We start from the raw sequence: 14,292 nt of genomic DNA, 5'->3' as shown, positions 1-14,292 counted from the left end.
CCATGTGTTCATACTTATTTTCTTTGAGTTGGCTAGAAACGTGTGTCCCTCGCGATATGATCACTGGTCTGTTTTCTTTCTCTCGCACCCTCTGTGTTGTTTGTGCCTGTCTGTCTGTCTCTTGTCCAGCTCAGGAAGCGCTGCCAACTCCTGTGCCAAAACTTATTGTGTTACATAGATCTTAAGAAGGGCCTGGCACCTTTTTAGGTGAATTGGTCTCTTCTGACTTGAGCTGCACCGCTGTGAATTACCAAGGATCGCAGCGTGCCCCAGTGACTGTGACGTTGGCTGGCAGGAGGAGGGGGACGAGGGGTAAGAGTTGGCTATGGTACCTGGGGCTCTGGGAAGGGCAGGCCAGTCTTCCAGGGAAGGGCAGTTGGTTAAGTGGCCACAGGACACAAGTGTGTGCTGGAAGCTCAATATGTCAGATGTCTCCATTGGAGAAAAAGTTGTGAAAACTGCTTAGGCTATATCTTCTGCCTCTTACCTCCTTGGGACTCTGTCCTGGAGTTAAAATGCTATGTGATTCTGGACTAGCAAACGTGATACTGGGTCTTCTTTGGCCCACTGGCTGAGGAGGAGTGTGATAGATGACCAGGGTGTTCAGTGCAGCCTGGAGGGTAGGCTGTGCGCTTTGAGTGTGCATGGGTTTGCATTTTGTAAGGTGGCGTCCCACACCTAATAAGCTGCTGTCAGCTTTTTTTCAGAACAGGGGCTTCCTGAATGTTTGGTTTATTTGTCCATTTAGCTTCATTTATAAAGCCTCCCAAAAAAATTCGAAGTATTTTTGTATAGCTTCTTTCATGCTAACTTTATCTTCTTATCCTAGTGGACTAAGAAAAATGGGCTGTGCTCTTCTCAGAGGAAGAGGTTTGGAAGACAGATCTCTGCATTAGGATCACTGTTTCTGAAGAAATATGGGAACCTCAGTGCTGTGTGGAGGGGTGGACACAGGCGTTGCCAGAAATTCGGTTGTGTTTATGCTACAAAATAGCTTGGGATTCATTTTTTCAGGTTGATCTGCTCCTCTCTTACATCCACAGTGGCCTGTCATCTCTTCTGCCATCAGACTGGAAATATATGCAGGAAGCAAAGCTCTTGGAAGGCCAAAGTCTTAGGACAGTGTGGGGATGTATAGAAAGAGGCAGTAAACAGTAACTTGTGAAATGTTTCTCCTTTCTTAGCTTTGGAGATGTGTGTCATATGCTCTTTTTTTTTTTTTTCCATTGACTTTCAAATAATTCATTCCTGCCTCTCTCTTCTGCTTTCTCCCCTCTCCACCTGCCCCATCTTCCTCTTCTGTTTCTTCTCTCTCGCTCTCCAAAAGTGATGGCAAAGCCAAGGCATGCTGCTTGTGAAGAAAAACTGAAGTATTAGTAGTTGTGTGTGAAGTCTCAACCTCACAGAGTCTTTCTCTGGTTGACATAATTAAACTTCTGGCAGATATTTTCCAACTCAGCATTTGACTTCTGCGCTCTTTGTGGTGGTTACTGGGTGATGAAGGCCTGATGTTTTGCAGTATGAGTTTGCACTCCCCAAGAACAGTGGGGTGGAGACCAGCTGCAATGAGGTCACACTGCTCTGAGCTCCCATCCAGTACCTCTGATCTGTAAACCAAGGAGTTTGAGTGAGGCTCCTGCAGTGCTGATTTTGGCATTGTTGCCATTGGCAGCAAGAGAGCTATCTTCCTGGTGTGGGGGTTACAGCAGTGTAACTGTGGATCGAATTTTCCAACAACTGACTGGATTTGTGGGCTAGGATCTATATATTGGTGGGCACAGATTTGTCTTCCTGCAAACACAGAGTTTGCTCATTCCTGACATAACTGACGTACATGACTCAATGGGACATTTCTTTGCAGCCAGATGGCGACTGCCTCACTGTTGTGCTGTGTGAATGCAGGAATTGGAGATTTTATTATTCTACCACAGCTACAAGAGAGATTGAAGAGGGGAAAGATTATAAACTACTGGGCCCCATCCAGAGGACTTGCTACTTGGGGAACTACATGGCCTTTTCTTTGCATCCCATCCCTTTCCATATTTTGGTCCTGAAGTCTCTTTGTTTAGGTCACAGCAGGGACACAACACACCATACTTCACCTTTTCACTACCTTTTCTAGGGCTGACCACACTTTTTCTTGCATCAGTAGATTCCCTAGGACCCCCAGCATCATCACATATCTAGGACTGTTCCTGCACACTTTGGGACTCCTCAAACACAACTCCAATTTGTCCCCTGTTCGAGACTGCACCATGACGATTGTGTGTGTCTCACTTCTGTAGTCTCTTTTTCTCGGGACTGCTGCCATCTCTCTCTCTTCTTCACCAAATACTTCTGTTGATGCTCATTGCAGGATTCTCCCCATGCCTTAGGGCTGATGCTTTCTTCCCTTCTGTTTTCCTTCCTTATAGCTCTGGCAATCCATGCACATTTGGGTTTTGGCACATCCTTGTTGCCTCTGAGGGAAGGATGATGTCCAGCAACCTGGGTAGCACTCCTCCTTCCTCCCTCTTCTTGGTGATCAAGCCTGTGGGGAGGGGAGGGTCTGAGGAGATGGTTGGGATTGAAGCAATATTGTCATTTTCTTGCTGTCTCTGCTGCTCAGCAGGTGAACTAAAACCATGTTTTTCTGTCTCAGCCACAGAGCAACAACAAAACCAGTATAGTAAGCACTGCAAAAGAAACACCCCCAGTGCAGACGTCCATGGTATCTTCCCCAACCGCTAATTTTTTTTTTTTTCTTGTTTGGTTTAATTTTGATTCTGTCCTCTCCCCTTCTCTCCTTCCCCTCCATCCCGAGTGCTGCTTGTGCTGCTCTGTTTCAGCTTGTGTTTTGGCTTCGTTCTGTCTGTGTCCCTGTGCTGCTGTGGGGCCTGATCACAGCCTCACAGGCTTTGGGGTGGGGGTGCTGAGCAGAGCTGTGGTTGGATGTGGGGATCGCAGCTTTCCTGGACTTCCCCATGTGCCATCCCTGTATAGTTCTGTGTGTCCCGTTCAACTGTTCCTGCTGGCTTTGGGGAGGCTGGTTTGGAAGAAGAGAGTGGCAAGCTCCATCCACTCTCCAACACCCAGGAAATGGAGGATGGATTTCAGGACACCACAGAAGAAAGGGCAGGCAACGAGTTTTTAGAGGAATCCTTTGGTGGCCCATTTGGCCTGCTCAGTTGTGTGGTTGATCCTCTGCAGCTCGCTGTCTTGCTGGGCTAGCGTTTTCTGTTTGGGCTGCGTGCAGTGGGCTTCATAGGGTGCCCCGTGCCTAGTACATTTAACAGCACAGCTCAGTGTGGTCCGCATGAGTATGCTTGGAAGATCAGGCAGCAGTGCAGCGGCTGGCCGAGACAGATGGGTGAGTGTTTATCACTGCACCATCACAGTCCCCGGTCCCTTCGCTGAGCCACCCTGCAAGAGTGACAGCAGTGGGAGGAGATGATGCAGGATGCTGAAGTCTTGTCCCAGTAATGAAGGGATGGGTGCAGGAACTAGTTAGCACCCTTAGGCCTGGTAGCTGCTCTTTGTTGTGTGTCTCTGGAGAGTTGGATTTGGTGCTTTTTGAGGGGTAGGATTTGGTGGTTTTGTTGTTTGTTGTAGGGCAAAGGGTTCTTGGGACACTTCATAATTTTCTGCTTTCCCTTCATTGGCTTTGTTCATTATGGTTTTGATAGTGAGGGAGCCTTTCTAAATTATTAATTATTGTTTTATTACTGAAATTGGAATTAATTTTAGAGACCTATAGAAAAATGTGCTTTTTTTCACAGCCCAGTTAACTTAGCAGCTCCTCTCTGAGATGCATTGAGGTGGTCTGGCTTATCCCCTTTTTATTATGGAAATTATGAATGTCCCTTTTTAGGGTAAAATACCCAGCAAACTTTCCAAAAGACTACGAGACAAAGATCCCAGCCCAGTATTATCTTTTCTTCCCCCTCTCCCTCTTCTGAAGCATTTTCCAGTGAGGATGCTGCTGAGGGGTCACTACTTCATGAGCAGCAGCAGAGGGTGCAGACTGGCTGCTTGATTGCTGTCTGGTGTTTGTGCCAGCCTGGTTCACTGGAGGCAAATTGGGAATTAGGGGTAATTGCAGGGAAGCTGGGGGCTTTCTCTCCTTGCAACTGTAGCTTTTAGTGTAGCCTCTCTCTTCAGGAAACCTTCTGTGCAGGAAGTGTGTGCGCACGCAAGCACATGTGTGCTGTTTGGAGTTTGTGGTTTGATTTTTTTTTTTTTTTTTTTTTTTTTTAAATGTCAAGTCACCTTTTCTCCACTTGCTGGGGAGTGAAAAGAAATTAGAGAATGCTTTGGATCTGGAGTTTAATGATTCTTCCATCCTTTCCTAGGAGCCTCAAACAACTGTTGTCCATAATGCTACAGATGGCATAAAGGTAAGGGATGGGAGTGTTGTCAGAAAAACCTCTGCTTCTCTCTTGTTGTTCTTACCTTCGTGTGTCTTTGGTTTCTACCTTTCCAACGTCTGGTTTGTAGCATGCTCCTGAATACTGCTGGCAGGAGACTGGGAGGGTTGTGTTGTATGGCTGTGGATCTCTAGAAGAGGCCGAGTAGGGACAATTGTTCAAATATTATCATCTCTTTTCTACTGCAGTGTGTAATCACCACTCTCTTTTGTATGCAGAGTGGAAGAGAAGATACAGGCACTTATGTACTTTTTTTTTTTTTCTTCGGGAAGTGGAGACCTGTTCCTCTGAGAAAGCCTAGGAACCCTTCTTTAGCTTCTTGTGGCTATTCTTCTTCCAAACAGAAGCAACTCCTATTTGATCTCATTTGACAGAGTTTGGTAACTTCTGTCCTTGTAGAAGTTCTGGGTGGACGGCTTGAACGGCTTAAACACGCAAAAGCTGTGCAGAGATGCCATTAAGTTTTACTTAATATTTGGCCTGCTTCCATCCAAATCTTCCTTGTATCATCCTCTCCCTACCATCCCTGCCAATGTTTTTGCGCTTTTCCCCATCTTCCGTCACAAACAAATCAAACTATTTATTCATGCTCCTGACTGCTGATGCCTGGTAATGCTCTGTTCTGCCATGCAGGGTTCCACAGAGAGCTGTAACACCACGACAGAAGATGAGGATCTGAAAGGTAGGTGTTTTGCCTAGAATTCCTAATACAGTTATGTGCAGGCAGGGAATCCTGGAAATCTGATCACTGCTTTGAACTAGTTTCCCAGATTTCTGTGTCTGACTCAGTTCATAAATTTGCCATGACGCTGTCATCCCTGTCACAGTGGGACCATGCATTGGGGAACCAGCTGACTTGGCCTCTGTGGTATATAAACACTGTTTGCCCTGAGCTAATTTGTTTTTGTCTCAGAGTTGGAATTCTTTTCTTGCAAATATCATAATCTGTTCATCTCCAGTCCCTTGCTAGGCTTGGAAAACCCCTACCAGTCCCTTGAGGTCTGGAGGCTGGTTGTGATTTTTTGCTTCCCTGTAGGTTACAGGGAATTTAAACCTCTCTGTTTCTGCTCAGTCTCCCTTCTCGTCCCTTTCTGGGAACCTCTTTAGTGACATGCACATACGTCCCTCTTCATTTTTTTTTCTCTTTGGGTCTGTTTTTGTTTCTAAGATGAAGGTAATTCTCAGCCTGTCGTCTCTGAATGAAAATTATTTTTTTATGTCCTTAACTGAGATATCAGTAGAGCGAGAGGCTGAGAAGAGATTTCACACCTTTCAGTGACTGTATCATAAATATTCCATGCTTGTAAAACCTTTAAATGAAGGAGCTCTGAGTCCCGTATCTGCTTATGTTGTTTGAGCAGCTGTCCTTTTCCTGACCCTCCTAAAGAAGGACGAGCAGACACTTTCCTGAATGAGCAGGTTCAGGATGGATGAATGCAGTTTGCATTCTGAGGCAAATGTGTTAATAGTTTGCATTTTGAGGCAGAGGTATTCTCGTTCTCCCTGTAGTCAAATCTGAGTTACGTATCCAGGGAAAAATCAATGCTGACCCAGTGGTATAACAGCAATGTCACCTCTGTCAGCTAGGCTGGTTCCTGATGCTTGTCCCGTGGCTTATCACAAGTGTGGTACTGTGGTAATGAAATTGATTTAGCTAATCTCTGCTGGATATCCATCCAGGACACATATTTGTCCACAGCCTTGTCTCCTTTGGCAGCTTTTGTTCAGGAGAGGTCCCGGGCTTGCGCCAGTTGAGCCAACAGGTCCTGGAAGTCAGGAACATGAATGCTGTGAGGAGGAGAGAAGGCTAGGACCGGAACAGAAGGTGTGAGGGGAGGAGAGCGGCTGGCCAGGGCTGAATCTATGAAAAATTGTATAGGGCTATGTTACTGCAAAGCAAAACTGAGGTATATTTTTTTTGGCAGAGGTTAGAAAATTTTGTTATGGTTTTAATAGAAGGGAGCATCTCCATGGTGCTTGGGAGGGAAGGAGCTTGCACAGTAATGGTTTGTGCTATGGCCAGCTCTGGTAATTTTAGTGCTTCAGTTTTAAGTGTAGCAGTGTTCACCTGTGTTCCTTTTCAGCTCCTGCCCCTCCAGGTTTTAAGCTAAGCAAGCACTCAAGCAAAACTAGATAGACCAAAAGGTTTGGGAGTGTTGGAGTTCTGTGCGTTCTGCATAGCCGTGACTCTGGGAAAAGGGAAGTGCTTGTGCAATTCCTCTGCCAACTTCTTATTTTCAATAGACAACAGGTTACGCAGATCTGTTCTGCTCTCGCTCTGGGGTAGGGAGACATTGTCTTGATCCATCAGTGACAGTTGCCTCAGGGCTATGTTGTTTTCATTGTGGTGGGGCTAACGGCAGCACCCGCCCACCCCTGTGTCATTCTGAATTGCACAGCAGGTCCATGTTGTAGAGCTGTCTACTTGGCTTTGCCCCGGAGGATACTCCTGCATGTGGTGTGCCCAGCATTGTGGTTTCTTTAATGTTCTCCTATTTCCTTTCTCTTTTTTTATTTACTGAACTTGCGTGTTTTGTTTGTGTTTGTGTTTTAATTCCCTGCCATGCTAGCTCCCCCTCTCTCCACCGGGGACGGCAGCTCATTGCTTGAAGGACGGAGGCACAGTGAGAGCAAAACACAGACTGAGTCCATGCAGTCCCAGCTTTCTCTCTGTTTCTCAGCCAGTAAGTCCAGGGGTGCAGTGCTTCATGGCATCTTTTCCCCACCTCTCCCTCCACCTTTCCCATTTCTCCTTCCCCAAGATTTTTCCTTTCCTCAGCTTCCTTCCAGAACGTTGATTTTTCATTTCCAGTACTCCAGAATAAAAAGAAATCATCTCCCTTCCTGCAAAATACCCTCCTTTGCACACTGAAAATTTCCAAACCTTTCCTTCCCTTTCTGAAAAAAAAAAAAAAAAAAAAAAAAACAAACCAGAACCTCGTCCTAAGCTAATTTCCATTCCCTTACTTTCATCTGGGTGAGATGTGGAGTTCTCTGCAGAGACACTGCCTTTTGGGGATTCCTCGGGCAAGTCACTGCATCTCTTAGTTTTCCTTGTGGTGGATGGGGTCAGTGGTTCAGGTCTGTTTATGGAGGGGATGCACAAACTGGATTCAGTCTCACTTGACAAGAACTTCTGAGCACCCCAGACATGGATGGTGCTTGGGAAGTACAAAAGGAACAAAAGCCAGTTCTTACAGACTGCTTCAAGGATGCTTTGGAAGGGAGGCTGTGGCTGCTGGAAGACCCCATAGCACTTCTGAATCCAGTGTCAGGTGCTCTGAGTGAAAAATCTTGGATAATGTTGTCTCTGAGGGGCATTTCTCTGTTGTGAGCTTTACCCTGCGTGCCTATCTTGCTAGCTCAGTTAGCTGGTACCGTGGTTAGTCTGCCAGTTACGGTACCGTGTGCCTGATCTCTCCTGAATTAGCTGCCTCTGTAGAGGAGCCTATGGCTGAAAAAACTCTGAAAATTGATATGAAAAAAGCTACTAGGTTGGAGACAATCTGGGTGGGATTCCCAGCCTTTCCCCTACACGGACATACCGCACTAGCTGCCTCACTATTTAAAGCTATAATGGAAGGATCCTTAATGTGAGTTGGGAATGTCTGGAGTATTTGATTGTGTTCAGGTCAGTCTGGGAAGGAAGGAACAGGCATGCCCTCTTCTGTCTCCTCTTATCTTCCTTCCCTGCTTTCCTGCACACAGCACCAGTGTCTCATATGATGCAGCAGTTGGAGCCTTTCTGTTTCTTACTTTTGAAGTAGCTCTAAGGATGTCAAACTACTGGTTTGTGAGGTGCAACGGGAAAGGTGTTTTGCCCAGCCAGAATGGAAGGGAAATGATCTCTTCTGAAGTCCTTTTTGCTGTGAACTGTCCATCACTGCTTTCTTATTAAGTCCTTCCTCTTGCTCATAGCAAAGCCCTGCTTGGTACGCTGGGGAGTGCCACATCACTTCTCTGCCAAGTAGCACAGCATTCTCCCACCCCGCTCCCCTCTGAGTTGAGATTTGCAGTGATTTGGATGCCCCACTTCCTTTCCCTTCACTCACATCTCCTCCTTGCCCTCGTGTTGCTCTGTCACGAGTCCGACCAGTGTTTTAGGTCACCCTCAAACTACCTCCAGCAGCATTAGTGCGATTCCTGCTGTGCTCTGAGGGGTCTCCTGTGCTGGTGCCGGACTGGTCCCCTCTGAGCAGCGTCCGGCCCAGCAGATGTGTGACAGAGGCAGGAGAGCGGGTAGAGGTTGCTGGGATGTGGATGTGTCTGTGTGCTGACCGGGGTTGGGGCTGTGTGTGTTTGTATTTCTTTGTTGGTTTTTATTTTGCTTTCCGTTTTTGTGTTTGTTTATTATTTTAATGCTTACATTTGTTTTGCAGCTACACAGTCTTGTGAAGAGAAGCTTCTTGCCTGGGACAGCCCAGGGCAGACATTGGAGTTAGAGCGTGCTCGGTCGGAGCCTTTGCTAACTCCAGTAGTTCCCTTTGTACTTAACCGAGCACCGTGTAAGTTAGCAGCTGGGTAGCAGTAGTGGAGTAGTGCAACTAACAGTAGTTACCGTAGATGTGAAGCTCCCCCCACTTCTTCTTTCCATCGCTGTGCCCCTCAGCCCCGCTCCGTCCGAGAAGGGACGGGGCGCCTCTCTGAGCGAACCGCCGCCGTGAGGCGGGACCGGCGGGGGCACGGCCGCTGGCAGCCGGCCGCAGGCCTGCGGGCCCCGGGCCGCTCCCGCCGCGGGCGGTGCCGGTTGCAGGGAGCAGCGGCGGCCGCCGGGGGGCGCCGCGGTGCCGCCGCACGGGCGGGCGGGGGGGGGTACCCGGTCTCCTGCTGGCGGTACTGCGGCAGCAGTGCTGGCAGGCCGCTGGAGCGGGGCTGCCTCCGAGGGTACTGAAAAAAGCCAGTGGAACAGCCCAAGTCACACTTCTCTGTCCGTGCTGGTGCATGCTTGCCTGCCTTTTGTGCCCCTCTGCAGTGTAAGTTAAGAGGCCCTGCGGATTCATGAGGAGTGGCAGGTGCGAACGCCTTCCCCTGTGACATCCCGAGCCTCTCTGTCGTTCGGAAAAAAAAAAAGGATCGCCTCCTGTGTGCTGGTTGTAGCTCGGGACATGTAGTAAAAGCAAGAAGTCGAGCACAGTCTGATGGAATGGACTTGTGTTGAAGGACAGGGTTGATGCTGCTGCATAGTGACAATTGGGAAGGGGGTGCAAATCTCCTTGGGATGAGTCAGCACATGGTGGCTGTAGTCTGCAAGATTTCCTCACTCATCCCAGATAGAGCCTTTCCTGTGGACCCCATCTGCCCGACATTGCATACATTTGTGTGTGCTCTGCATGGGAGGGCAGTCCAACAAGTAGCCCTGCCTCCTGCAGAAGCAATTCCAGATGACTTGCTGATAAAAACATTTTTCACAACAGACATAGCCTGCTGTGTCGTTTTGATCCATTCCCTGTATACATCTTTTGACATGTGGAAATGTATACAGCATAGTGGCAAAACCAGCTCCCTTACTATTATGAGCCAGTTGTCCCCTATGTGAGGTGTTTCTGTGGCTGGCTAGGTAGTATAATTCTCTTAATTGATTTCCAGAGTGGGTGCAGACATCTTTCCTAGTCAGTTAGATTATCATCTTGTTGCTTTTCAGCTGCGCTTACCAATGGTGGGATGAGATGCACATGTGGATGAAAGTTTACAGGGGAGGGCAGTTCAGACTAGCATCTTCTGGCGTTTAGAGTGAAATTCAGCTTCCATGACTTGGACATCTAAAGATGGTAGGTTGGAGTTAAACACCATCGCCCTAATGACAGGCATCTGAGATGCCTCAGGTCAGACTTCCAGAAGTGCTCAGGGATATATATGATGTATATATAGAATTTTGTTATTTAACAGAGCTGACCCAAACTTTGTGAGTGTTAAGGACTCTTGAGATCAGCATTGGTGAGGGAACACCTCAGAGGGGATGGAGCCTGGGCACTTGGCTGTGGGAAGCCAAGAGAAGAGAGCGCAGAGGTGCTGGCCAGAGAAGGGGCCACATAACAGTAGACAGCTAGCCCCTGTCTTCATTCATCTGGAAGTCCAGTGTGCTGAGCTGGGTTAATAGCAATGCTGTCAGAGTGCTGACAAGAATTGTGCCATAGGGATTGGCAGAAGCTAGCTGCCTGAGGAATGGAGCGTGCACTAGCTAGGCCCTGTTCATCCAACCCATCCATCCTGCTGCGGTTGTCTTTCTAGCTTGCGGAAGTCATCCCTACATGTCCCAGTTGCTTGTTTGCAGCATTCATAATAGCTGAGGTGTTGGTGATGGTGATAGGCAAGTTGTTGGGAGACTTTTTCCAATTGGTTTGATCTGTGTGGTGGCCATTTGTATATGACTTCTGTGGTGAAGAGTTTCCACATTTTAAGCTGCCAGACAAGTACTTCACATTGGCAGGTTCACTGACATTCATTGGTCAGACTCTCCAGAAGCACCTCAGGCTGTCATTCAGGAGACACCTCTGGTGACTTAGACCTTTCTAGAAGAAAAAAAAAAAATGAATATGACCTCTTTATTTCCTTTCTCCCTGCATTGTGGGATCACCATTCCCCTTTCATACCACTGCCCCTCATATCTCATGTGGATGGCTGTCACTACTGCATATCTCCAGAATGCAGGGAGCAGCATCCTATGAGATCCAGAATAAGTGCTCTGCAAATTGCTTGTAGGAAGCACCCACTAGCCTCATATTCCCGCTGAAGTCTTACGCACAGTTAATTTGCTCTTTCTTCTTGTTCACAGTGCGTAAGCAAGAGATCATTAAGATAACAGAGCAGCTGATAGAAGCCATCAACAATGGAGACTTTGAGGCTTATACGTAAGTACAGATGTCTTCTGACAGGTTGTTTATCACGTTGTGTGTAAGTGATGTTCTGACTCCGGGATATGAGGAGTTGTTATGCAATCAGAGATAGTAAAAAGTTTTATGCATTTTAGCTTCCAATGGCTCAATTAGGAGTAAGGATATGGTAGAGCTCTCAAAACAAACATCCAGTAGAAGTCAAGTATCAAATAGCAACAGGAGCAACAAAAGGGAAATGTCCTTACTTTGTAAGAAAATTAAGGGTGGCGGCAGTGAGATGGGCAGAAAGAGAGTAAAAGAAAAGCCAGAAACCTAGAGGCTTGTTTTATGTGAAATGCCAACTAGCATCAACTCTGTTATTGCTGTAGGTCTCAGTCCTCCAGGAACTCTTACTCCTTGGAGTAGGGAAATAGGTGGACGCAGGTTGAGAGTCGAATGCCATACCAGCGCTTCATTGTATAAATACCCCTTGGGCTTAAATGCAGATTGTAATCCTGTGGTGCTTTTCTTTGCAGAAAAATCTGTGATCCTGGCTTGACCTCATTTGAACCCGAAGCACTGGGGAACCTGGTTGAAGGAATGGATTTCCATAAGTTTTACTTTGAGAACTGTGAGTGGGTAGATTTGGTAACGCAAACAGCTTTCTCTCTAATTTTCTTTTCTGTCACATTTTTTGGGGAAAATTGCCCTTGTTTTTACTGGCTCTCAGAACTAGCAAGAACTTGATTGTGCATGGGTTATGATGCATTCATAAGAGCCAGCATGTCTTCTCTCAAAAGCCTTTTTCAGCAACAATTTAAATTCTAACGCTCAGATCCCTTCACTGGAGGCATACAGTTTGCCTGGTGCAAATATTTGGTAAGCATGGACTGCAGGAGCTTTAAAAGTTTGAGGCACGGGATTTCCTATTGATATGGAAATGGAAAAACTGAGTATATTTTGATGGAAACATGTATGTTTGGGATAGATGTACTGAATGGTTAGACATAAAGATAGTCAAACACAAATTAGTCATGCCTTCGCTTTGAGTTTTTCCTGGACTGTTTCAGATCTCTAACTCCTAATGAACCCGCTACGTGGATAGAAGGGTCACCTTGTCAGCCTGGGGCAGGAAAAAGAGTTGGGAGAAATGCTATCATTTATACTAGCGGATTTGCCTCCCTTCCTGGATGTCTCCACCGGATGAGATAATTGAAATTTAAATCCTGAGCTGTTCAACTTGTTTTCTTTTGAGGGTTAGGTCAAGGTCCTTGGTATAGGCAATTCCTAATGCTCTAAGTATGAAGAGACTTTGTCTCCCCAGAAGCCTTTTCTGGAGTGATTTTTACCCTTCTCTGAGGCTTGTTAATATATAATGCAGGCGTAGCTTAAAGATTTTCTGATTATTGACTCCTTTGCAACAATATTCTGTAATTAAAAGATCTTTTCCAATAACTGAAGAAACAACAGTACTGAGGTTGAAAAGGTGGCAAGTATGCTTTGCAGAAGAAGTGGGAGCAAAGGGGCCAGGGGATTCTAGGCAATAATAAATGCACAGTTCCTAAGGAGAAGAACAGACAATAGGGGAAAGAATTGCATGTATTTTGCCTTGAAAATTGCAGGAGCAATTTATATTGTATCCCAGAATCCAGTGGAAAGTGAGTATAATACAGAAGAGATTGGAGGATGTGGGGGACTGTTTCTTCTTAGTAGTAAAATGAACCTGATGGTTTTCCCTCTTCTGCCAGTACTGTCGAAGAACAGCAAGCCAATACACACCACCATCCTGAACCCCCATGTCCATGTCATTGGTGAGGATGCTGCCTGCATCGCATACATCCGCCTGACACAGTACATTGATGGCCAAGGCCGGCCCCGCACCACACAGTCTGAAGAGACCCGAGTCTGGCACCGCCGAGACGGCAAGTGGCTGAATGTCCACTACCACTGCTCTGGAGCTCCTGCAGCACCTCTCCAGTGAGGATCAGATACGGGTATGGACTACTAGGGAAGAAGTGTATCATACACACAGCTAAAGGCTGCTGTATGTGGGAATTCAGTATTGAAGGCTGCTTAGCTGGCTGTGAGACAACCATTTTTAGTTGTCTGTAGGCTAAAAATTTCTACTGATCAGTTGGGGTTTCTTTCTCTAAGCTCTGTCCTCTGGACTCAGTAGAATTATCTGCCACTCCTGACAAACTGGAGTTATGTGCCAGATGGTTGTTCCTGAGCACAGCTACACTTGTAGCAGCAGTGCTCCCTCATGGGTACTCAGCTCTGTGCTCGGACAGAGTGCTAATCCAGAGCAGAGAAGAAGCGTCTCACGCTGTGCACAGGTTTGCTGTTTCCCAGCTGACAGGGATCTTTACATGCTGGTGATTTCAGATAACTTTTTTGATGAGAATGTCATATTCTAGAGAGGATATTGTAAAATCTATATAGAACAATTTCTATGCCATAAGGGCAAAGATATATTCATATATAAATTTTACTACTGATATTCTGATTAGTAGAAGCTATTTAGTGTACAATCTTGAGAAAACTCAGAGGAAAAAAATCTAAACAATAATGTTAGAGGATTTAAAATATCCCCCGGTTAGCTTGCCACACAGTTCAGCATTGGAGGAAACTTCAATTATAAAATTTGACGTGAAGAAAGATTGTTGCTTGCTCCTGAAGGACAGCAGATCCATTTACTTCTGCAGCATTTAGGCATTCTTGTTTACTGCCTTACTGGTTTCTTTTCGTTAGATGTGCAAAGTCTTTCTGCCTCCTTTTGTTTTATGCTGAAGTATGTCACATTCATTTTTAAAGATCTAAGTTTCCTAATCTTAGGACCTTTTTATTAAAGATTTTCAATTTAAGAGCAAACACAAAAAACATCTACACCTGGGAGACAAGCTTTTTTTTAATGTGGTCACTTGAGGATGAACCAGTCAAGTATAGTCACTACTTGAGTCCTAATTTTGTGTATTACTTGGGACTAACCCAAGAGCAGTTTTTATTCTTAGTGTTGTGAGGGATTCAACCCTACTGAAGGCAATGGAAAGGAATGCGAACTATCGCAAGCAAAT

The 14,292-nt window shown here is 46.2% G+C and overlaps 1 protein-coding gene across 14 annotated transcripts in view; it reads left to right on the top strand.

Moving 5' to 3' along the window:
* The window catches only part of CAMK2G (calcium/calmodulin dependent protein kinase II gamma), a 121,192-nt gene that overhangs the window by 102,762 nt on the left and 4,138 nt on the right, over positions 1-14,292 (top strand). For 2 of the 14 annotated variants that reach the window (XM_086752255.1, XM_086752254.1), the window contains 8 exons: positions 2,642-2,710; positions 4,332-4,376; positions 5,040-5,088; positions 6,977-7,090; positions 8,786-8,911; positions 11,179-11,254; positions 11,755-11,849; positions 12,967-13,212. In XM_086752255.1, the coding sequence (XP_086608381.1) occupies positions 2,642-2,710; positions 4,332-4,376; positions 5,040-5,088; positions 6,977-7,090; positions 8,786-8,911; positions 11,179-11,254; positions 11,755-11,849; positions 12,967-13,199 (807 nt within the window). In that variant the 3' untranslated portion in view covers positions 13,200-13,212. The remainder of the gene's footprint in view (positions 1-2,641; positions 2,711-4,331; positions 4,377-5,039; positions 5,089-6,976; positions 7,091-8,785; positions 8,912-11,178; positions 11,255-11,754; positions 11,850-12,966; positions 13,213-14,292) is intronic. The other 12 variants (XM_086752257.1, XM_086752256.1, XM_086752260.1 and 9 more) reach the window with 7 other exon arrangements.

Source organism: Chlamydotis macqueenii, chromosome 7 (assembly GCF_036417535.1).
Source record: "Chlamydotis macqueenii isolate bChlMac1 chromosome 7, bChlMac1.mat, whole genome shotgun sequence".
Classification (NCBI taxonomy): Eukaryota; Metazoa; Chordata; class Aves; order Otidiformes; family Otididae; genus Chlamydotis; species Chlamydotis macqueenii.
This window is presented reverse-complemented; position numbering and strand designations above follow the sequence as displayed.